Raw genomic sequence first — 25,880 nt, 5'->3', positions numbered from 1 at the left:
CTCCTTTCCCCTCTCCTCCTACCCTCACCTCTCCTTTCCCGTACCCTCAGCCTCCCTCCCTCCATAACTCCTCTCCCCTCCCTACCCCCCTCCTCTCCCTCAATCCCCCCACTCTCCCTCCACACCTCCCCAGGATCCCGAGGTTGCTGCTCCTCTCCCTTCTTGCGTGCCCCGGAGGAGCATCAGCTGTCGGTTCCCTCAGAGCCAGGCTCAGCGCCCAGGCCTCGGGATCCCCGGCAGGCAGGCAGGAAGGGCAATATGCAAGTTCTCAGGTGGGCCGCGCCGGCAGGAAGTTGGGCGCCAACAGGGATGCGGGTCGTGACCGATGACTGACAGCGGAGGCAGCCAATCAGTGCAGCGATCGTGCCAGAAGGGGCTTCGCAGTCCTGGCTGTGACTGACAGTAGAGGAGACCAATCTACGCAAGCGCGGTTTTAAGGATTTTTAAACCTTCATAACTTTTAAAATATACCACTGATCTGAACAAAACCTGGTGCATTTGCAGCACAGGACAACGGTGAGTAAGGTTGCGAAAAATCGTAAAGCTATCGCATACCGTTTTTGTGCAAATGTAAAAACAACGCAAACAAGACGATAACAAGATGAGAGTTTCAGTTGTGTATAGATGGGCAAAACGCAGGGTGGTAGGACTACTGCAGGTTTGGCATGTTGGTCGGTGTGGGCAAGTTGGATCGAAGGGCCCATTTCCATGCTGTATGATTCTATGACTCTATAAGGAAGTGCAGATGCTGGTTTATCCCAAAGATAGACACAAAATGCTGGAGTAACATCATGCAGCTGACCTCACCTAGGCAGCACACAAAGAGTCACCATGTTTCTGAGGCCAACAAGGTTACAAAAAATGAATCGAACAGTCTTATCTTCCCCTTTGCTCTCGGCAGCGCCCCCTGCCGGGTCACCATCTGCTATCGGCAACCTCCCGCCACATTGCTTTCGGCGGCCCCGTCCCCTTACTCTCTCGCCGGGCCCCCCTTGCTCTCTCCGGGCCCCCCTTTCTCTCAGGGGCCCTGAGCCACATCCCGGGAGCTTTCTGCCACCACTTGGTGCACCTGAGGAGTGAAATGGAAAGTCACTGTGAGAGATATAGGTGATAAGGTTCACACAGGGGTGGGGGGGGGGGGGGGAAGGGGTCACTTAAAACTAAGAACGCAAAGTTTATTGGATTGGAAGCTATCCAAGCAGGATATGAGTTACTGTTTGGTGTTTGGATTAGTAATACTGATACATTACTCTGACCAAAAAATATTTTTATACTGGCATTTTCAAGTGCAGCCTGTTATAAAATAAATAGTTGCATTTGACATCTTAAGTAATGAAAAATTGCCTGATAATCTGAAGTGTTTATATCCAATATGAATAGATTCTGTTTCCCCCTGGAAGTTGTCATTTGAGTTTAAAAAACACATTTTAAATAGCTGAAGGGAAAAAGAAATCGGCCAAAGTGAGTCTTTTACTCTTTCTTGTGTGTTGAAGCTTGATGTTGTCTTGCATTTCAAACACAAGCACTTGATTGGAACAAGAATGTGAGGTAGGAAGGAAGGACTTGAGACACAAGGAACTGCAGATGCTGGGATTTTGTGTAGAACACAAAGTGCTGGAGGAACTCAGCGAGCCAGGCAGCATCTCTGGAGGACACGGAGAGGCAACATTTCAGGTCGGGACTTTTCTCCAGACTGAATTTGTTTATTGTAATCGGGTGAGTTTTGTTTAATGCTCACGAACTAAAAATAAATTATTTTAATGAAGCATAAACGTTCATTCACATCTAACCTGACTGACCAGCAATGTCTGAAGTAACTTCAAGAGATCCAGTGACTTTGTTTTCCAGTGAGAATTAATGGCCAGTTTAATAATAATTTAACAATAAAAAAACTAGTTATTTTGCTATAATCGATGATCTTCTTGGATAATTACTAAAATAACTTGTCTTCTAAGACACAATTGACTATATTGTGTGATATTTTGAAAACCGTGTATTTCCAGTCATATTGGTTTGTAAGATTATACAATTTATTTCAGTGTTGTTAACTGCATGATAAAGTTACAAAAAATAAAGAGGTGCATTCATTATAAGAATGACAAGCCTTTCTTAATAATAATAATAATAATAATACATTTTATTTGTATAGCGGTTTTCAAGGACTCAAAGTCGCTTTCCATGGTGAGTCAAGAACAAAACAAAATAGAGCAGTAAGACAGAGATGCAAAGGGAAGGGGGACATGGGACTAAGGGTATGCAGAGGTGAAGAGATGGGTCTTGAGGCGGGACTGGAAGATGGTGAGGGACTCAGAAGTTCGGATCAATTGTGGGAGGGAGTTCCAGAGCTTGGGAGCTGCCCTGGAGAAGGCTCTGTCTCCAAAAGTGCAGAGGTTGGATTTCAGAATGGAGAGGAGACCGGCTGAAATGGATCTGAGGGACCGTGAGGGTTGGTAGGGGGAGAGGAGGTCAGTGAGATAAGGGGGGGCCAAGTGGTTGAGGGCTTTGTAGGTGAGGACCAGGATTTTGTAGATAATCCGGTGGGAAATGGGAAGCCAGTGAAGTTCTTTGAGGACTGGGGTGATGTGGTGCCAGGATTTGGTGTGGGTAATGAGTCGGGCGGCTGCATTCTGGACCAGTTGGAGTCGGTTGATGTTGCTGGAATTGATGCCAAAGAGAAGAGAGTTACAGTAGTCCAGTCGGGAGGAGATGAAGGCATGGATGAGTCTTTCAGCAGCGGGGGGTGTGAGAGAGGGTCTGATTTTGGCGATGTTGCGGAGGTGAAAAAATGATGTTTTGACAACATGGCGGATGTGAGGCTCAAGGGAGAGGGTTGAGTCAAAGATCACGCCAAGGTTGCGGGCCTGAGGAGATGGGGAGACAGTGGTGCCGTCAATAGTGAGAGTGGGGTTGTTAATTTTGGTAAGTGTTGATGTTTAATCAAGTATGTTTGGTTTAGAGATTCAGCGTGGAAACCAGGGATGTGCGGTCAGGGGAGGCAGGGGAGGCAGAGCCTCACCTGTCATACTCCCAATGAAAATAGCTGTTAAGAAAAGTAAAGAAAAATAATAATAAAATAAAATAAATATAAAGATTGTTCCACTGATCTGTGTTATAAATGTCTTTTCTATATGAATCTAATCATTTTTTATAGTCAAAATCGCCAAATTTTCACAGCTCCACTGCAAATCCAGGGAGAGGTGTGGGGTGAGGCAGCGACGAGCTGAGCCTCCACTCTGATTTTCGCAACCCCTCAAAAACTGCATGGAGCGCGGGCAATAAGCCTGTGCCTGTTACTATCTCTCTGTCACCAATGTAATGTTTGTAGATCCCTTCATTACATGTCCTCACCTTCCATAGTCCAGGTAGCTTCTTTCACATATAAATATATTAAATTTAGGCTTGCTGGTCTCTTCATAAAACTGCAATGAATAAGCACCAGGGGAGGCAGCGATCACGTCTGCCTCACAAGGGGGCATGTCTTGAACCCAGTGGAGGGAGAGTGAGCGTCAATTACGTAGACTCAGCCCATGTAATTTACGCTACCTCGCACTCCCTCCACGTTAGCTAGCCTCAGCAGCGGCGGCGCTGACTGGTAGGTTCGTTGATTTGTAGCGGCTGATTCGGAGGCTCTGGGCCGCTGAGAGCTCCCAATTGGGCCCCACGCTGGAGTAATCTACTCTCGACTCGGGACCCCGGCATCCACTCCCGCCGCCGGCCCTGTCCCTCCCTTCTCTCCTTCCCTTCCCTTCTTCCCTCCCTCCCTTCTCTCCTTTCCTCCCTCCTTCCTCTCTCTCTTTTTGTTTCTCTCCTTCCCTCCCTCCTTTCTCTACTTCCCTCCCTCCCTTCTCTCCTTCCCTCCCTCCTTCCTCTCTCTCTTTTCCCTTTTCTCCTTCCTCCCTTCTCTCCCTCCCTCCCTTCTCTCCTTTCCCCCCAGACACATCATGGAAGACAACTAACACACACACACACACACACACACACACACACACACACACACACACACACACACACACACACACACACACACACACACACACACACACACACACACACACAACTAAGTTAGGATGGGGTAGAAGCCAGTGCATCCTCAGCCATTGACCTCACCGCACGTCACTGGTGGAAACAGGCTTCGGCCCACTGAGTCCATGCCGACTGGCGATCACCCCCTACGCTAGTTCTATCCCAATCACCAGCAACAATTTACAGAAGTCACATAACCTGCACGTCTTTGAAATTTGTGAGGAAACCGAAAAACACGGTGAAAACCCACGTGGTCACAGGGAGAACGTGCAAACTCCATGCAGACAGTACCCAAAGTCAGGATCGAACCTGGGTCACTGGTGCAGTAAAGCAGCAACTCTACCGCTGTGCCATTGTGAAGCCACCCCTGGTGAACTATAAATTACCCCACAGATGGCAATTGCTAATCTATAAGAATTATACTAAAGTTTGGTGAGCAAATCTTGTAATTTTGCAGTTTCTATCCACTTCTCATCTTCATATGAAATCAGCTGCCACATGATGTATTTCATTGCTAGAATTGTTGACTCTGCTGATGAAAGGCTGCCTTTTTCTAGCGTCAGGCTTATCACTTATGTCGAACTTTAGCCATGTAAAATACTATAAATGTTTATCTTCGTTTTCAAGTGGAATAGAAGATGATTCTGTGTGTAAATGTATGTGTCTGTGCATCCCTGCAGAGGTTCCAATTGCTCTCCATTTCAGGCATGTAGTATCGTTTTTGTCCCTGAAAGGAAAAATAATGGGTGCTGTCTTTGTGAAGTTTGCAAGTTTTCCTTGTGATTGTGTCTATCTTCTCTGGGTGCTCACCTTTCCTTCCTCATCCTAAAGACGTGCGCGTTTGTAGGTTAAATGTCCTTTGTAAATTGCCCCTAGCGCATAGGGAGTGGATGGGAAAGTGTATCACATGAGGTAGTGTGACTGGCATGTTTCCATGCTGTATCTCCACACTAAATTAAATTAAACTTATTTCCATGTTAGAATGTTCTGTGATTTAAAAACATATTGCCCAACGAGTCCGCGCTGACCAATTATAACCCGTGCATTAGTTCAATCCTACACAATAGGAACAATTTACAGAAGCATATTAACTTACAAATGTGTACGTACGTCTTTGGAGTGTGGGAGGAAACCGGAGCACCCGGAGAAAACCCACACAGTCACGGGGACAAATACAAATTAAATACAGACAGCACACCGTAGACAGGATCGAACCTGGGCCTCTGGCGCTGTAAGGCAGCAACTCTACCGCTGCACCACTGTGCAACCCGACGTACAGAAAAATAAATGGTGAACGTTCGAATGAAGTTGAAGTTAATGCAAGTTGTGCATTTTTTGTTTCCACCAGTATAATTGGATAATTTTGTATACAGTCATAGCTCTTCCGTCTCACAGTGTATGGACCACCGGCCTTGTACTGCCTGGTGATCACACATCACATATTGTAGCAGCACAGCCAGGTTCCAGGGGCTGTTCTGATTTCATCTGAAATGAATATCACTGTTATTGATTAAAAAAAAGGTCCAAAGAGGGTAGATAGCCACCTGGGGAGTCCAAGTGGAATGTTGGAGACAGGAGAAAGGACCATCACGGGATGGTAAGGAACTCCTTTCCATAGAACAAGGCACAGAGGCGGCGGCAACGGAAGTCTGAAGACGATGTCTGAACAAGGGTTCCGACACGAAACCTCACCCATCCCGGCTAAACTGCTGAGTTACTCCAACACTTTGTATCTATCTTTGATATAAACCAGCATCTGCGGTGCCTGATTTCTACCACAGATATTTGCTGGTTCTTGATTCTATAAAGGAGTGCAGGGCAGCTTAGTGAGCTGAAGTACATGACCATACAGCATGGAAACAGGCTCTTTGGCCCAACTTGTCCACGCCGACCTACAGGCCCCATCAACTGCCTCCTCTGGCAGCTCGTTCCATATACCCACCACCCTTTGAATGAAAAAGTTGCCCATCAGATTCCTATTAAATCTTGCCCTTCTCTCCTTAAACCTATGTCCTCTGGATTTTGATTCCCTTATCCTGGGTATTCAACCTATGAATTCCTCTCAGGATTTCATACACCTCTGTAACATCACCCTGTGCTTTAAAAAATGAAGTCCTCAAATCCTAATGTAAGTCAATGCAATCAATTTATAATTTATTTTATCTGAATGGTACTTGCTCTGTGGACTGCTGTTCAGCCTCTTGTTCATCCACTTGACCAGGCAGACGATAATCACGAGGTTTTCATTTTGAAGATCACTATGGTATTACTACAGATGCAACTGGCATTTATAGAACAGAAACCATAGAACATGGAACAGTACAGCATAGGACAGGCCCTTCGACCCGCAATGTAAGATTTGCAAAGGAATATGTACACAAACACCTATTCCCATATCTTCATAGGAGAAGATTATTAGAAGGAACAGAAAAAAAGATTCTCTGAAGAACAATGGTCCCAATCTGAAACGTCACCTATCCATGTCTTCCAAAGATGCTGCCTGACCCGTTTTGTTACTCCAGTGCTTTGTGTTCTGCGCAAGATTCCAGCATCTGCAGTCCACTTATGTCTAGAGAAAAAGATTTATGTTAATAAATTATTGGAGCAGAATTAAGCTATTCGGCCCATCAAGTCTACTCCACCATTCAATCATGGCTGATCCATCTCTCCCTCGCAACCCCATTCTCCTGCCTATTCCCCATAACCCATACTAATCAAGAATCTATCTAATCTATCAATTTGTACCTTAAAAAAATACCTAATGATTTGGCCTCCACAGCTGTCAATGTGGCAACGAATTCCACAGATTCACCACCCTCTGACTAAAGAAATTCCTCCTCATCTCCTTTCTAAAGGTTCGCCCTTTTCTTTTGGGGAAAATTACGAGCTCAAATGTTCACGGCAGAAGTTGTAACATGCCCACTGAATCCTGGGCTTGTCTGAACCGCGTTTAAAGTAGAGAAGGAACATTTGGGATGGTACAGTATTGAGATCGTGGAGGTCCGACATCAGTAGCGCACAGAATCCCAATCGGTGTTAATAATGGATACTTGTAAACATCATAAAGATGTGACGACAATGCCAACAGCTCTGTCCATTGGGAAAAAGAAGCATGATAAATGGCACTGCCTTTGATCTCTCATTTGATCGCATGCTTGTACAGTTTGTCCAGTGTCTCTTTGTTTTCTGTGGAACGGCTTAATATGCAACAAGCACCATGTTAATGTGGCTCAATCCCCCCTTGTGCAATCATTTTATTGGATGCTTTTGTTATTTGTCATTCTGTAATCTGATCCACATCAAAACCATCCTGACGCATCAGCTCCAATGTCCTCCAGCGTTTCTGCTGGCAATCAGGCGGCTGGAGCAGTGGATTGGGTTAAAATATTAAAATACTTGGAAGCGAAACATTCGACTATTGTTTAAAAGCTGCAAATATTTGAAGTGTGTAGTAACGGCTTTGAATAACTTGCGATATTTCATAAAAGTTCATAGAAGCTCTTTCCCACTAGTGAGAGGCCTGTATTATTCCTTTTACTTTATATTCTCTCTATAATTGTCTTTCTTTCTGCTTTGAGAGCAAAGGGTCTCCCTTCATCTCAAGCTTTGTACAAATTGCCCAGTGTTCTTTGAGACTAAAATCGCTCTTTTTTTCGGTAAATGTTGCCATAATATTGTGGTGGGGCTTTTTTTTTTTTTAACATCCTGTCTAAAATTCAGTTTGAACAATTATTTTAATATGATTATCAGTAGAATTACACTGGGCAGATGTATCTTCAGGATACACAGTTGCCGTCTTCTGGTAGGTTATTTTAAACTTCTGAATGTGGTCACGTGCTCAGTTTTGAAGCCACAATCTGACAATGCTGCTTCAGTGTGTGGTAAAAACATATGATCTGCACATGGTAATGTGGTAATATGGTGCATTCATGATTGCACAGACTGAAGAAATTATATCAGGCAGGCACTTGCGGAAAAGCAACTGTTGGTACGATAAGCGGTGTGTTGTGGATAGCACTAAATGGTGTTTGTTGTACTAATGGACAGGGTCAGAATTTCAGGTACGTTACAGCACTTATATTTTAAAAAGAAAAAAGTTGGTGCTCACTGTGAAACTGTGTAAGCTGTTCCATTTGAGGTTTGCGTTTACCCTGGCCAAGATTCTTTACCAGAAGCAGACAGTGTCTGTCTTTCATTTGGGCTTCCTACCAGAATTATCGAGGCTGTGAGTCTAAGAAAAAAAATGATGTGCAGTTCGTTAAAATAATTAAACATTTTGTGCAACTGTCTTGTGCCTCTAATCAGCAAATCTTTCTCATCAACAATAACAAGTTAAATCTCTGTGTGAATCTCTTTACAAACTGCAGCGATTTACAGTGGGGGCAGAGAAGAATGTGTTGCACATATTCTGCCTCTGACCCAGCATAGCAATTCGTAACGTTAAACTTACCGTTAAAAGAAAATAGTCATAAAGTGACTATTATACCTTGTGGACAGACTTGGTTTATTTTAAATAAAATAGATGCAGTATATGCTTTGCATCACAATTGTAATGGAGGGAGTTCCTAATGAGGAAGGACTGAATGTTGACAGTGGTTAGTATACGATCAATCTGCAACATTTTGGAAAATATTTAACGTGAGCCTTTTCATAAAAGCAATCCAATTTGTTGGCACCTTTCCCCCTTTTATCAACTGACATTTCATGTTAAAAATATGAATGTTGTTGCAATATACAGAGTACTAAAAATCTGATTTCTTAAGCTTGACGTCAGGAGGATACTATTGAAATTTTAATATCATTTAAGATGTTCCACACATGATAATTGGGAGTTATGGAAATGCTTATTAAGATGCTACAATTGAAAATGTTTAATTGCGTGAAGAACTTTGCCAAGAAATGTGATCCACTCGTATGATGATGTTGTTTCTGTTCTAAGGCGGTAGAATGAACAAGGAGTTGTAATATTACTAGCAGCTACGAAGAGGAAGATTTGATTTAAGTGTTAGACACAAGGAACTGCAATGCTGGAGTGGCGAGCAAAACACAGAGCTGGAGGTACACCGTGGGCCAAGGCATCATAGTAGAGTTGCTGCCTTGCAGTGACAGAGATCCGGGTTTGATCCGGTCTATGGGAGCTGTCTTTATGGAGTTTGTACATTCTCCCTGTTACTGCGTGGGTTTTCTCCGGGTGCTCTGGATTCTTCCCACACTCCAGAGGTTTACAGATTTGTAGGTTAATTGGCTTTGGTAAAAAATTCTTAAATTTTCCCTAGTGTGTAGGATATTGCTCGCGTATTGCTGGTCACCGCAGCCACAATGGGCTGAAGGGTCAGTTTTCACGCTGTATCTATACAGTCTAAAGTAACTTCTAAAATCTAAATTCAGGCAGCATCTGTGAAGGGAATGGACAGATGACATTGTTGGTCTAGACCCTTCTTCAGACTGGTGGAGAAATGGGAAAGCTGGCAGAGCGAGGTAATGGGAGGCCAAGCGGAAGCGAAGTGACTTGATGGAATCAAGAGCAAACCACAAAGTGCTAGAGAAACTCAGCAGGTCAGGCGGCAACTGGGGAGGGAGTGGACAGATGATGTTTGATTAAAAGTTAGCAGCCTTAATGCCACTATTCAAAACCTCCTTGCTCCGGGTCATCTTTGTTTCCTCTATTCATCTGGTACTTTCTATTTACTCAGTAGGACAGGTAGCATCTCTGGAGAGATCTCATATATATATATATATATATATCTTATAAAGATCCCTGTGATACCAAGTACTGCAGCTTCACCAGTTAATGATATCTCCTCACATTTCTGAATGAGATCATTGCCTGCTCAACTCTCCTGGGTATCAATTATTTCCCTTGTATATTTTTAAGGTCGCAATTGACCTCCACAATACAGGGAGATCTCTTTTCAGTTTGAAAACCTGTTATTCATTATGCTTAATTGAATTAGGAAATTTTGACATTTCAATAACAGAAAGATATATCAAGTACCAGCACAAATGTTAATAGCAGGAAATGTGATGGTTAATTGGTACTTGACTTCAGTTGCGAAGAATTAAAATCAAAATGGTCAGGTTCAAGGACCAGTTGTCAAATTCAATTGATTGAAGCAACTAAAATGATTTGCTCCATTTATCCTGTTTCAATTGCCACCTATTTGTGTGAATGAATGCAAACACTCAGATGATAAGACGTACTGTCAACATCAAAGAAGCTAATCTCCTGTATGCTGGTAATTTTAATAAAGGTGTACATGTTACAGCTCTCTACTGATATACAATAATTTGCTGCTTATTTAAAGATGATTCCAGGATATTTAAGCACCTACATAATTTACCAGCTATCTAGGTAAAGATTTAATAGGAACCTGAGGGGTAACATTTTTACACAAAGGGCGGTAGGTGTATGGAACAAGCTGTCGGAGGAGGTAGTTGAGGCAGGTACTATCGAAACGTTTAAGAATAATTTAGATAGGTACATAATAATAATAATAATAATAAATTTTATTTATGGGCGCCTTTCAAGAGTCTCAAGGACACCTTACAAAAATTGAGCATGTAGAGGAAAAACATGTAAGGGGAATGAAATAAATAGTAGAGACATGACTAGTACACAAAGTAAAGACAGAATTCACTACAAAACACAGTATGAGGCAATTAATGCACAGATGAAAAGGGACGGGGACGTGGGGTGGGACTAGTGTAGTTGGGGGATGTTGGCCGATGTGGGCAAGTTGGCCTGAAGGGCCTGTTTCCACACTGTATGACTCGATGACCTACTGAATTACTCCAGCACTTTGTGTCTTTTTTTGATGTAGATTTTCTAGAATTTGGGTTGAGAGAAAAACTTTCACAAAAAAAGAAAAGAAAATTAGTATGGATTATTCTACCTCCGGGCACTTCCATTAGTTGGGTAATGTAGGACTGTCTCAGTGGTGGTCCATTCCATGTAACATGTGGTGGTCAAAGGAAACACGTTAAATAGAGTGAGTTTATTATAAAATGGTACCTATTTATAAACAGGATAGAAATGTCGATTTTTGTTTTAAGCTAAGGTTATAAATGGACCGAAGCGAGTTCAGGAGAGATTTGCCAGCATTTTGTCTGGCTTGCGAAATTTCAGTTAGGAGGAAAGGCTGGGTTTGTTGATCTTGGAGTAGAGAAGGTAGAGAGGGAAGCTGGATAGGGGGAAACTTTGTTCTCATAATGAAGATGAAGATATCCAAATCCAGAGGCCTAGACTTCTGGAGCAAGAGAGTTGGAGGGGATCGAAGGGAAAACTTTACCCAGGTTGCTCGCAATCTGGAATGCATTGACTAGGAAGTCATTGGAAGTGGGTATAGTTACAACAATTACAAAGTGCCTGGAGATAAATTTGGATCACCAAGTCAATGAAGGCAATGGACCAATTGTTGGTGAATGGAATTAGGAAGGGGTTTATGCCAAGTGATACAGTGGCTTGGATGACTCAAACGGTTCAAATGTCCGTTTATTGTTACGTGTACCAATTAAGGTACATGAAACCATATCGCCATACTAAAAAAAAGCAACAAGCCACACAACTACATAAAAGTTAACATAAACATCCACCACAGGGATTCCACATTCCTCACTGTGATTGAAGGCAATAAAGTCTAATCTTCTTCCCTCTTTATCCTCCCGCGGTCGGGGCAGTCGAACCATCCGCAGTCGGGGCGATCGAAGCTCCCACGATAGGGGCGGTCGAAGCTCTTGTGGCCTAGAGCCCCCGAAGTCGGTCCCTAACCAGGACCGACAAAAAAAGTTTCCCCCAATCTCCCCCCACTCCCCCGCCCCTTCCACCCACAACATAAAACAAGCTAAAGAACTCTAAAACATACTATTAACTAGCAAAGAATAAAAGGGACAAGACAGACTGTTGGCGAGGCAGTCACTGCGGCGCCGCCCATCTTGTAGACTGAATTTCAGCTTCTTTAGTTTAGTTTAGAGATATAGCGTGGATACATGCCCTTTGGCCCACCGAGTCCATGCCGACCATCGATCACCCATCCACCTTAGTTGCATGCTATCCAACTTTCTCATCCTCTATGTACACATTGGGGGGAAATTACATTGGACAAATTAACCTACAAACACGCATGTCTTCAGGGTGGCACAGTGGCGCAGCGGTGACATTACTGCCTCATAGTTTCTCTATGTTTCTATAGCGTCAGAGACTCGAGTTCGATCCTGACTACAGGTGCTGTCTGTACGGAGTTTGTACATTCTCCCTGAGACTGCATGGGTTTTCTCCGGGTGCTCCAGTTTCCTCCCACACTCCAAAGATGTACAGGTTTGTAGGTTAATTGGCTTTGGTAAAATTGTAAATTGGACCGAGTGTATAGCATATTGCTAGTGTACAGGGTGATTACTGATCAGCGTAGACTCAGTGAGCCGAAGGACCTGTTTCCACGCTGTCTTTCGTGGTACCTCTAGACAGCGCTGTGTTTGTGATGGTACGTGTCAGCAGCGTACTGGCACCGTCTTGTCTGCAAAAAAAACTGCCTGCAACCTTCTGGTAGACAGTGAGTTGCTTATCTTCCTCAAGTGACTAGCGAGGCAATGAGTGGGACAACTGGGAATAGTCCACCTTCAAGTACAAGCAATACTGGCGTTAATTATGCTGTGAGGCCAAGCCAAAACCTGAATCTAGCTCTGAATCCCTCCTGCAGGGGGGGCATGGGGGGAGGAGGGGGGGGGGGGGGGATAGTAAAGAAAATACAGATGCAAAAAAAAAATGCTTTTCCAGTAAAGGCTTTTCTTGACAAGTTTCTTTTTTTTTTAAAGTAAATTTACTCCTGACATACAACTGCACGAGCATCTGAAGTCTGTTTGTGCTCTCAAACGTTTAGATACTTCATAGTTCCTGTCTGTAGCCAAGATGACCTGAAGCAGCTTCTCCACAGCTGAATGCAAAGTGCCAGAGGTCATGTCGTGATCCACACTCGGGTACAAAGAGCACTTTATAAATTTCTTAAACTGTAATGATCACCCTAGCAACCAACGCGTGCAGGGAATTCAATATAGTTTTGGATGTATTTTCTTTATGCTGACATTGACTGTTTATCCTTAACCATTTACAATCATAATTCGTCTTGTTGGAAATACCCTGCAATTAAATACTGACTTTACTGTTCATCTTAAATGACTGCTTTGGTTATGCTTGTGGAGATTATGTGGAGGAATGTTTATAACTGAATGTAATGGACTCGGTATCACTTGCCAATACATTTTCTTGCAATTCCCTGCAGCAATCTCGGGTCCAGATGGTAGTTTTCTAATCAGTTAAGTAGGTGGCCATTCAGTGCTGTGCAACACCTTGACATTACATAAAATATGATTGTGCTTGGCAAGACAAAATACTCGGACAATAGTCATGGGACTGTTTAAATTTCCATATAGATGTTCATCCAAAGTATCCAATGATGTTATTTTTATAAACTATATACACAGCACAGTGGCGCAGAGGTAGAGTTGCCGCCTTAGAATGCCAGATACCCGGGTTCGATCCTGACTGTGGATGCTGCCTCTATGGAGTTTGTACGTTCTCCCCATGAACTGCGTTGGTTTTCTCCGGGTGCTCCGGTTTACTCCCACACTCCATAGGCTACTTGGCTTGATTAAATTGTGAATTGGCCCCAGTTTGTGTAAGATAGTGCTAGTGTACGGGGTGATTGTTGATTGGTGCAGACTCTGCCTCCGCACTGTATCTCGAAACAAACACTAAAATTAAAACAAAACTTTAAACTAAACTTAACTATAACCTGTACCTTTTCCTCGGTCAATCACTTCCTGGAGCAGTTATTGCCCAACCTGTTGAATTCATTCATTTCTCTTCTGTGAATAATTTGGATTTTGATTTGGAATAATTCCTGCAGGTTAAATCTCTTAGCGATTACTTTTCCAAACCTGCTGAAGTTTGCAGTGCAGGGATCTGGAGACTGCCTGCATACAGAGTGCTTAGATTCTTGTTTGCTCAAAGATATTTCTCCTGAAGTGTTCAGTCAGTATGGTCGGGTGAGATGTGATCCTCGAATATGGGAGGGTGAATTTACTTGTCAATCAACACATCGTGAGGGACCCACCCAAGTTAGCACAAGTTCTGGCTGAAATGCCAAGGTAAACAGTTTTACTGTTGCTGTCATTTAGTAAATCACCCTCTCTGGTAGTTTTTCAGTTTCCACAATGAATTGATTCCACTTCATTTTGTAGCTATTGAAGCTAACCTGATACCACAGATTCTTCAAGAGTCGAGTGTGTTTTATTATCATATGTCCCGAAACGGAACAATTATTTTTTTTATTTTTAGCAGCATAGCAGATATGTAAACATAGTGCATTGTAAAATCTATAATATACAAAAAATAATAACAGTGCAAAGGATTAGACCATTTCACAGACCATCTACCCTCACTGTTGGCCACCTCCTGTGAACGGGAAGGTGGTGGAGAGAGTCAAAAGCTTCAAATTCCTGCATGCACATCTCTGAAGATGTATCCTGGACCCAGCACATTGATGCAATCATACAGAAACCCCATCAACACCTCCGCTTCCTAAAACGATTGAGGAGATTCAGTACGTCAATGCAAAAATAATGGTCCAATTCTTGGTAATTCGGAGCTTATTTAGTGTTCAATAGTCTGATGGTTCCAGGGAAGAAGCTGCTCTTGTACCTGGACATTACAGTTTTAAGGCACCTATATCATCTTCTTGATAGCAGGAGTGAAATGAGAGTGGGTATGATGGTGTGGGTCTCATGATGCTGGCTGCCTTTTTGAGGCAGCGACTCTTGTAGATCCTTTCAATGCCCACATGGTAACAGGGAGAATGCACAAACTCCGTATAGACAGCACCTGAGGCCAGGATCGAACCCGGGTTTCTGATGCAACTCTGCCGTTGCGCCACTGTGCCGCCCAGGGTTTGAGCTCGTCCTTCAATCCTTTCCTCTGTCCGCCTGGTAATCCCTTCTCATGACTGTCATCTTTGCAAATACATTTCCAACCAAAAGTCAAGAGTGTTCAATTGTTACCAAAAGTGCTGGAGGAGCTCAGCTGGCCAGGCAGCATCTGTGGAAGGATGGACAGTCGACGCTTCGAGTCAGGACCCTTCTTCAGACTCAACAAGTGACATTTCGGTTTGGGATTCCATTTACTGCTCCACTTCATAATTTCCTCAAAGTATGGTTCCATTATCTGCAGTTCCTTGTGTCTCATGTTTAATGGTTTAACGGTTTATTTATTGTCACGTGTACCAGAAACAATTAAATATATTTTTTGCATATAGTCACCAAGACTATACCCATACATAAGCGCGATCACCCTGGCCAGCACAGTAGGCACAGAAGAGGTCCCATTTTGGCGTCATATTACAGTCCCAGCTGCATCTGGCCACAAAGGTCTGTTGCAGCCATCACTTCCATTCTGGTCGTCCCGCGAATGTCCCTCTCTGAGCCCAGCCCTCTTCAGCCCTGTTCCCCGGGCGGTGCCTCCCGCAGCCGACTTCGACGTCACGGAAGGTAAGACCCCTCGGTTCTTCTTACTGGGCCTTTGTTCAGCATCCATCGCTGTCGCCAATTGTCGTATGTACCGGCTACAGAAAAGTGGAATTCTTATTTGTTGCAGCTTAACAGGCTCATGAACGCAATAACACAAAAATAGATAATACAATAAATTAGTAACAGCAATAACAGAATCATCATAGTGCAAATTGGAAATCTAGACTGGAACCAAAAATAAAGTCCATAGAAGATCATCCTTCCTGCTGTGCCAGTGGTGGGGGAGTGTTCAAAAGCCTGATGGTTGCTGGGATGGAGCTATTCTTGTACCTGGTGGTCGTGGTTTTCAGACCCCCCCTGTGCAGGCTTCATGATAATAATAATAATAATAATACATTTTATTTATGGGCGCCTTTCAAGAGTCTCAAGGACACCTTACAAAAATTTAGCAAGTAGAGGAAAAACATGTAAGCGGAATGAAATAAATAGTAGAGACATGACTAGTACACAAATTAAAGACAGAATTCAATTCAAAACACAATATGAGGCAATTCAAACACAGATGAAAAGGGAGGGGGACGTGGGGCTAAGGATAGGCAGAGGTGAAGAGATGGGTCTTGAGGCGGGACTGGAAGATGGTGAGGGAAACGGAATTGCGGATCAGTTGGGGGAGGGAGTTCCAGAGCCTGGGAGCTGCCCTGGAGAAGGCTCTGTCCCCAAAACTGCGGAGGTTGGATTTGTGGATGGAGAGGAGACCGGCAGATGTGGATCTGAGGGACCGTGAGGGTTGGTAGGGGGAGAGGAGGTCAGTGAGATATGGGGGGGCCAGATGGTGGAGGGCTTTGTAGGTGAGGACCAGGATTTTGTAGGTGATCCGGTGGGAGATGGGAAGCCAGATAGATCATGAGCGAGACCAGGGTGGTGGGGGCCTTTGATGAAGGCGGCAGCCATTTTGAGGTAGTGCCTCCTATAGCTCCGTTTGATGCTGGGGAGGTTGGTACCTGTGATGGACCAGGTAGTGTCTACCACCCTCTGCACCCTCTTTCAGATAGCCAACAAAGCATAACTTTTTCAGACGGCAAATTATGAAGCTGGAGGACATGACTTGGAGTTGTGTGTAGATAGTGTACTAAAATAATATTGAACATTGGTAATTGCTCAAATCAATCATGTTTCTTGAATACACTCAATAATAGCTTGAACAGATCAAGAGATATAAAATAATGTTGAAACCAGTCACCAAGTAAACACAGACAATAATAAATTGTTGCGATGATTAGATCTGGCTTAGACATAGAAACATAGAAAATAGGTGCAGGACTAGGCCATTTGGCCCTTCAATGATCATGGCTGATCATCCAAAATCAGTACGCCGTTCCTGCTTTTACCCCGTATCCCTTGATTCCTTTACCCCCAAGCTAAATCTAACTCTCTCTTGAAAACATCGAGTTAATTGGTCTCCACAGCCTACTCTGGCAGAGAATTTCACAGATTCACAACTCTCTGGGTGAAAAGGTTTTCGCTCATCTCAGTCCTAAAGTACCTACCCCATATCCCCAAACTGTGACCCCTGGTTCTGGACTCCCCTAACATCAAGAACATTTTTCCTGCATCTAATCTTTTAAGAATTTTATGTTTCTATAAGATTCCCTCGCATCCTTCTAAATTCCAGTGAATACAAGCCCAGTGGACCCATTTTTTCATCATATGTCAGTCCCGCCATCCAGGAATTAACCTGGTGAACCTACGATGCACTTCCTCAATAGCAAGAAAACTGCACACAATACTCCAGGTGCGGTCTCACCAAGGCCCTGTCCAACTGCAGAAGGATCTCCTTGCTCCTAAACTCAAATCCTCTCGCAATGAAGGCCAACATGCCATTAGCTTTTTTCACTGCCTGCCATACCTCCATGCTTACTTTCAGTGACTGATGTACAAAGACAGCCGGGTCTCGTTGCACCTCCCCTTTTCCTAATCTGACACCATTCAGATAATAATCTGCCTTCCTGTTCTTGCCACCAAAGTGGATAACCTCACATTTATCCACATTATACTGCATCTGTATGCATCTGCCCGCTCACCGAACCTATCCAAGTCACCCTGCAGCCTCATAGCATCCTCCTCGCAACTCACAGCTTTGTGTCATCCAAAAACTTGGAGATGTAACTGGGGTCCCAGCACCGAGCCTTGCGGCACCCCACTAGTCCTGGCTTAACATGCAAACACAGAAATTAACAGTTTAAATGTGTATCTTCATTGTAAATATCAGATCATCTTCTCATCACATCCTGTTTATTATATTATCTTACTTTTAGCCACCTACTTTTTTATTTTATCTATTCCTAAATACTGCCTTGTCAGTAAAGTCGACAAACATCCGCCTATCAACCCCCCCCCTCCCCCCCCCTCCCTCGCCTGTGCCCACCTATTACCTGCCATGCCTTCATCTGTCTTGTCTCTCTCCCAGCCTTCTTCTCTCCCCCCCCCCCCCCCCACCCCAACAATCAGTCTGAGGAAGGATCCCGACCCGAAACATCACGTGTTCATGTTCTCCAGAGATACTGCTTGCTCCACTGAGTTACTCCAGCACTTTGTGCCCTCTTCAAGATGGTATCTGCAGATAGGTTTAGTCAAGGTCACTGATATATCTAATGAAGATATCTTCTGATTGAACTGTAGTTAAAATTTTAAGTTTTCTTCTTCGTGCCAGCGTTGAAATGTGTAGCATATTAGTGGTTTCCGAAACCCTTGGATCATTTACTTGCTATTTCTAACATTGGAATCCCTTTGTACTGTAGGTGCCAAATTGATCTGTTAGTTTTTTAGCCAGTTTAACTTCTGAACAAACATTTGCCAAATTTACATTTACTGGTAATTTCCTACAGGTCCAATTATAGGACACATAATGCATCATAAATCTGGTTATTATAAATTCTGCTGAGGTTAATATGTAAAGAATCGTGGATATAAATGTTGCAATTCCTTAATAATGCTGGTGGGAATTAGAACATAGAACATAGAACAGTACTGCACATGAAAGGCCCTCCGGCCCACACTGTTTGTCCCAAACATGATGCCTAGCTGAACTAATCTCATCTGCCTGTACATGATCCATATCCCTCCATTCTCCACATTGCCATGTGTCTATCCAAAAGCCTCTTAAGCACCACTATTGTATCGACCTCCACCACCACCCCTGGCAATGTCACCTCTGTCTTTTAAAAAAGATATGCCCCGCACATCTCCATTAAACTTTCCCCCTCTCACCTTATACCCTCTAGTGTTGGACATTTCCACCCTGGGAGAAAGGTTCTGACTGCTTACGCTATCTATGCCTCCCATAATTTAATATACAGGAATTGAAGCAATGGATGTTATTTCCTAACTTTCATAGTCAACATAATTTAAGATTCATTTATATAATCAATCATTGGTATGCAAATATTAATATGGGATTAAAATTCAGCTTTAATTTTTTCCAAAAATTATGGATATCTTTTAATGATCGAGCATAAAGTTTGCAAATTGGACAATTATCCACTTTTTTTTCTCATATGTTCTTTGAATCCCAAATGAATTGTCTGAAAATTTTTAGTTTAGTTTAGAGATACAGCACAGAAACGGGCCTTTCGACCCACCGAACCCGCACTGACCAGCGATCCCCACACATTCACACTATCCTACACACACTAGCGACAATTTTTCACATATACCAAGCCAATTTACCTACATACCTGTACGTCTTTGGAATGTGGGAGGAAACCGAAGATCTTGGAGAAAAACCACACGGTCACGGGGAGAACATACAAACTCCGTACAGACAGCTCGTGTAGTCGGGATCAAGCCTGGCTCTCCGACAATGCAAGTGCTGTAAGGCAGCAACTCTAATGCTGCGCCACCGAACCAACAGCAATGTGAGTGAACAAGCAAAATACGTGGTCTTAAACACTGTAAACTAATCTAACATAGGGTATGAGAGGAAGAACGACCCAACCTGAAACATCACCTATTCCTTATCACCAGAGATGTTGTCTGACCTGCTGAGTTATCCCAGCACCGTGTCGATCTTTGGTATAAACCAGCATCTGCAGTTCTTTGTTTCTGCAAAACACCAAGTGCTGGAGTAACTCAGAGGGTCACGCAGCATCTCTGGAGGACATAGATAGGTGACGTTTCGGGTCCCTTCTTCAGATAATCATTTTCTCTCTCCCCCTAATAATCTCCTCCCATGAAGAGATGGGGATAGGGTGTTTGTAGACAAATTCCTGTGCAAATCTTCCCTTGTGTGTCGAAGGGCCAGTCTGGTTCATGTGTTATGGTTTCTGTTCTATAAATATCAGATACATCTGTATTAGCAAAACAGTGAGAACAAAATGAAAACCTAGTGATTGTCTACTACCTGGTCAAGTGGGTGAACAAGAGGCTGGACAGCAGTCCAGCAGTCCACAGAGCAAGTACCATTCACATAATATACATTATAAATTGATGGTCATTGCACTTACTTTAGGACTTTCTCACTTAGTACACGGGAGGCCGAGGGGTAATCTTATAAAATCCTGTGGGGAATTAAGAGGTTGAATACCCAGCGTAGGGGAATCAAGACCCTTCTTCAGACTGATTGTAGTCAGGGGTAGAAAGCTGGATGTGGGGTTGGTACAATGACTGGTTTTATCAAAAGAACTGGTATCTACTGTAACCAGAAAATCTAGGTCATAATAACATCTTATGTAATGTTGATTCATGTTTGCATAATACATTCTCTATCTGTTCACAAACAGATACTTCATCAATCCTTTTTCCTGATCATGCCTTCTCAGAGATCAAACACAAGAACTTGTCTTTGAAGTGTGCAGGAAGGAACTGCAGATGCTAGTTCACATTGAAGATAGACACAAATGCTGGAGTAACTCTGTGGGTCAGACAGCATCTCTGGAGAAAAGGAATAGATGACGTTTCGGGTCAAGGTCCTTCTTCAGACTGAGAATCTGAGAATTTTATATGTTTCTATAAGATCTACCCTCATCCTTCTAAACTCCAGTGAATACAAACCTAGTCTTTTCAATCTTTCCTCATATGACAGTCCCGCCATCCCAGGGATCAATCTTGTGAACCTACGCTGCGCTGCCTCAATCACAAGGATGTCCTTCCTCAAATTAGGAGACCAAAACTGTACACAATACTCCAGATGTGGTCTCACCAGAGCCCTATACAACTGCAGAAGAACCTCTTTACTCCTATACTGAAATCCTCTTGTTATGAAGGCCAACATTCCATTAGCTTTCTTCACTGCCTGCTGTACCTGTAAGCCAACTTTCAGTGACAGGTGTACAAGGACTCCCAGGTCTCGCTGCGCCTCCCCCTTACCTAACCTAACCCCATAATCTGCCCCCTTATTTTTGCCGCCTCACAGTGGATGACTCGCACAGCGAAACTAGCAGGACGACAATGGTAGGGGAGGGATGGGGAGAGAGGGAATGCAAGGATTACTTGAAATTAGAGAAATCGATATTCATACTGCCCAGTTGTAAGCTGCCCAAGCGACATATGAAGTGCATGTGGCCTCACTCTGACAGAGGCCCAGAACAGAAAGGTCAGTATGGGAATGGGACGTGGAGTTAAAATGTTTGGCAACCAGGTGTTCACATCACCAAGGCGGACTGAGCTTAGGTGTTCAGCGAAATGATCGCCCAGTCTGTGCTGGGTCTCACCTATATATAGGAAGGCAACTGGGATATCGCTTAGGCCAAGGTAGATGTAGATGTCGAGTGTGATGGTTCTGTCCATGGTAGTACAGTTGAACTTACTAGAGCAAGCCCCTTGACTCATTATTGAACAGTCAGCAATGGTGTCATGTTGCATGTTAATGCACGATATCTTAACAGCTCCGTAACTCGATGCAGGATTGCAATCCTGGAAGATCTTGTGGTTTGGTTTAGTTTTAGTTTATAGATGCAGCATGGAAACGGGCCCTTAAACCCACTGACTCCACGCCGACCATCAAGCACCTATGTCCTCTGGTTAACGATTCCCCTACTCTGGGTAAAAGACTGCAACTACCCTATCTATTTATTTCTTGCCAGGGATACCATTATAACCTGCCTGCCAGCTCCTGAGCCCAGCTTAGTTTTGTGTTTTGTCACCTGTACCAAGTGAAAAAAAATTTTTGTTGCATGCTAACTGGTCTGTGGAAAGACTATACATGATTACAATCGACCCGTCCACAGTGGACAGATACAGGATAAAGGGAATGGTGTTAAATTCAATGTAAAGTCTAATTAAAGATAGTCGGAGGCTCTCCAATGAGGTAGATAGTAGGTCAGGACCGCTCTCTAGTTGGTGAGAGGATAGTTCAGTTGCCCGAAAACAGCTGGGAAGAAACTGAACCTGAATTTGGAGGTGTGCGTTTTCACACTTCTCTTGCCAGATGGAAGAGGGGAGAAGAGGGAGTGACCGGGGTGAGACTTGTCCTTGATTATGCTGCTGGCCTTGCCTAGGGACACACCAGTGGTGTGGGCTGTGACAATATTATGTACAATGCCATAGAAAAGCCAGCAACACCACAGTACTCTTTGTCATGCATTATCATTGTTACATGCAGAGTCTTTTGATCCAACATTCTGTGCAAATGTTCATCAGAAAAACACTGCAAAATATTAGTATTGATCTTGCAAATTCACGTAGAATTTTCCACAGAACAGTTGATGTCCCTCAACAAATCTAAATGAAAACCACAAATATAACCCCCAAGTTGTAATGCCCTTGGAATGCATTGAAGATTCAGGGACAGTTTCTTCCTAGTTGTTATCAGGCAACTGAACCAGCCTGTCAACCACTAGAGAGTGGTCCTGACCTCCCATCCACCTCATTGGAGACCCTCGGGCTATATTTAATCAGACTTTACTGGACTTTATCTTGCACTAAATGCTAGTCCCTTTATCCTGTATCTACAGGTATATACCTTGGATGGCTTGAGTGTAATCATGTCTGGTTTCTGCTGGCGTGATAGCACGCAACAGAAAAGCTTTTCACTGTACCACGGTACACTTGAAAACAAAACTAAATTAACTGAAACTATGAATTAAATCCAATTGTAAATAAACTTCCATATTATATGCAGACAGGTATAGATTATTTGTGAACTAACTGGCAGATAAACTCTAATGGCAGATAAACTAGAATTTAAATTTTGAGTTATTGATATAATTTGATTAAAACTCAAAGTGTTGGAGGAATTCAGTGAGTCAGGCAGAAACTGCGGGGGGAAATGGACAGACAACTTTTCAGGACAGGACCCTTCTTCAGAATGATACACTTTGATTGTTCATGACAGTTTTATGTTGAGCAGAGCAGACACTCCACATGAGTCTGCTGTTCAACTAGATCCAACATGAACATACACAAGTGCAGAGAGAACATCATGTTCAATGTTCTTTTTACAAACCATGTTCTCGGGTATCTAAATCTAAATTCTATAAGTTATTTAAGTTATGACATCGGATGGAAGCTGCAAACCAAATCTCGTTGCGCTTATGTGCAATGACAATAAAATATATTATTATTATTATTATTATTATTATTATTATTATTATTATAATAATAATAATAATTATTATTATTATTATTATTATTATTATTATTATTATTATTATTATTATTATTATTCCGAAAGATACAATGGAAATGATAATCACTTTCAGCTGACCTTGCAGGATACATAATCAGAGTGGCAATCTGTCGATCTGTGAGCTCATTTAATTTAAAATAAAACTATTAGAGAACTAGTGGCACAGCGGTAGAGCTGCTGGCTTACAGCGAATACAGCGCCATAGACCCCAGGTTCAATCCCGAATACAGGTGCTGTCTGTGCGGAGTTTATACATTCTCTCCGTGACCAGATGGGTTTTCTCCGAGGCCTTCGGTTTCCTCCTCCACTCCAAAGACTTACAGGCTTGTAGGTTAATTGGCTTGGTGTATGTGTAAATTGTCCCTAGCGTGTGGAGGATTGTGTTAATGTGCGGGGATCACTGGTCGGTGCAGACTCAGTCTGTTTCTGAGCTGTATCTCTAAACTAAACTAAACAAGGGTTTTATACCCCATTCCAAAACACCATTTGCTTATCATTTATCTCGTTGCAGACAGGTATAGAGTCCAATCCCTAGAGTTCCTTATTGTTAACATTGCGTAACCTGTCTTACACCTCTCTTGACTGTCTACCCTTGTCCTAACGCAGATAATTCTACCCCTAAACCCTCTGTCTATGCTAACATTTCTTCAGCGGGATTAGCTTCCTAAAAATTCTCCTTCGAGGTTTTCAATAGATTTATTAAGCTCCGGGTCAGCACTCCTAGATTTGTCATCTATTTTCATTACACTTTGGAGACTTCCCACCATGGAATCCATCTACACCATGATGCCTCAGAAAAGCAGCCAACATCATCAAAGGCTTGTCCCACTTCTGGTAATCCCTCCTTCTCCCCGCTCCCGTCCAGCAGAAGGTGCAGAAGACCAGACTCAGGAACAGCTTTTGGACTTTTAGATAATACTAGACCAAGTGCAGACCCGTTGGGTCTGCTCCCCCAACGTAGCCCCCACGGGAGACGTGGTCCTCCAACTCAAGCCGTTTAGGACTCAGCAGTGCGGCTGTTTTTAAATGGCGTCTTTGAGGCAAGATGCGGGCACCAGCAGCCGTTATGGTTGCTGGCCAGCAGGAGGCGACAAACTGAGTGGGGGGGGGGAGAAGGATTTTATTAAAAATGTGTACATAAACACGACGAAATTTAATCAGGAGTGGATACTTGGAATGAAAAGTGAAATCTCTACCGAAATGGAAAAAACCTGGCCGTTTGTGGGTCTGGTGTTGGCGTGTCAACGAATCAAAGGCTGGCACCCACAGGCTGGCAACCACAAGTCAGGCAGAAACACAGCCAGCCAGCAGCCACAGAGTTTTAATATTATATAGATAGATAGCATAGAAACAGGCCCTTCGGTCCACCAAGTCCGTACCGACCAGCGATCACCCCGTACACTAGCACTATCCTACACACAACGACAATTTGCATTTTTTTTTTTACTGAAGCCAATTAACCTACAAACCTGTACGCCTTTGGAGTGCAGGATCACACAGAGAAATCCCACACAGTCACAGGGAAAACATACAAATTCCGTACTGACAGCACCCATAGTCAGGAATGAACCTGGGTCTCTGGTGCTGTGAAGCAGCAACTCTACTGCTGCGCTACTGTGCCGCCAGTCTACAGAGCTTCTTCCCCTCTGTTTTCATGTTTCTGAACTTTCCTTCCATAAGCTGGGGTACCGTCCTATTCACCTGTACCCCATTGCGGACATTGGACTCCATCTAAGAAACTGATGTGCCACAATGCTGAGAGCTATATTTTGCACTCTGCACCTTCCTCTTTGCTCCATCTATTGTACTTGAGATTCATTTGATTGTATTTATGTACGGTATTATCTGATCTGTTTGGATAGCATCCCACACTAAACATTTTACTGTACCTTGGTGCATGTGACAATAATAAACATAAATGTCCCAATGTACCTCCAACACAAATTTCCTACATAAATGTGAGTAATGTTGAATTACAATTACATTGTCCCACCATACACAAAGTCAGTTTTCCGGCCTAAAACAAGAACATATCAGAGGCCAAAAAAGGCCTTCACTACCTCTTGTTGGGCAGTCTAGTGCTTCCTCATCACACACAAAACTGCTATATTACTTATAATAATAATAATAAATTTTATTTAATGGGCGTCTTTCAGACATCTCAAGGACACCTTACATAGTAATCGGAATAACATATAATCGGAATATAACAAGTAATAAAGACATCACAGAGGCACAAATTAAAAACAGAAATTCAATCCAAAAACAGAAAATCAAAAACACAGTGTGATTTGGGCAGCACGGTGGTGCACAGGTAGAATTACAGGCGCCAGAGACCCGGTTTCAATCCTGACTATGGGTGCTGTCTGTGTGGAGTTTGTACGTTCTCCTCGTGACTTGCATGGGCTTTCTCCAGGTGCTCCAGTTTCCTCCCACACTCCAAAGGCATATAGTAGCAATGTTACAAAATTTAAGAAATTTAAAAAATCAAGTCTGCAATTTATCCCATCAGATAAAGCATAAAAAGAAGTTTAATTTGACACCTAATTCACTTTCATATCGTCAGTATTAAAAAGGTTATGGCCATTTTCATACTCGGAAATTAGCATCTTGTTCCCTATTGCTTTTCCATTGACTTAACTCAAAAGCTGTGATTGACAGTCAAAAGCCCATAACCTTCTTAAAAATTAAGAGAACTGAATGAAATGTTCAGTTATTA

The 25,880-nt window shown here is 43.1% G+C and overlaps 1 protein-coding gene across 3 annotated transcripts in view; it reads left to right on the top strand.

The window, feature by feature from the left end:
• The window catches only part of septin9 (septin 9), a 311,371-nt gene that overhangs the window by 45,981 nt on the left and 239,510 nt on the right, over window positions 1-25,880 (top strand). Inside the window, exon 1 of one of the 3 annotated variants that reach the window (XM_033044635.1) lies at window positions 7,896-8,084. The exons of the other annotated variants lie outside the window; for them this stretch is intronic. Within the exon in view, the coding sequence (XP_032900526.1) occupies window positions 8,045-8,084 (40 nt within the window). The 5' untranslated portion in view covers window positions 7,896-8,044. Of the gene's footprint in view, window positions 1-7,895; window positions 8,085-25,880 lie in introns of those variants that run through there. 3 annotated transcript variants of the gene reach the window in all.

The sequence above is a fragment of the Amblyraja radiata genome, chromosome 26 (assembly GCF_010909765.2).
Source record: "Amblyraja radiata isolate CabotCenter1 chromosome 26, sAmbRad1.1.pri, whole genome shotgun sequence".
NCBI classification, from domain to species: domain Eukaryota; kingdom Metazoa; phylum Chordata; class Chondrichthyes; order Rajiformes; family Rajidae; genus Amblyraja; species Amblyraja radiata.
This window is presented reverse-complemented; position numbering and strand designations above follow the sequence as displayed.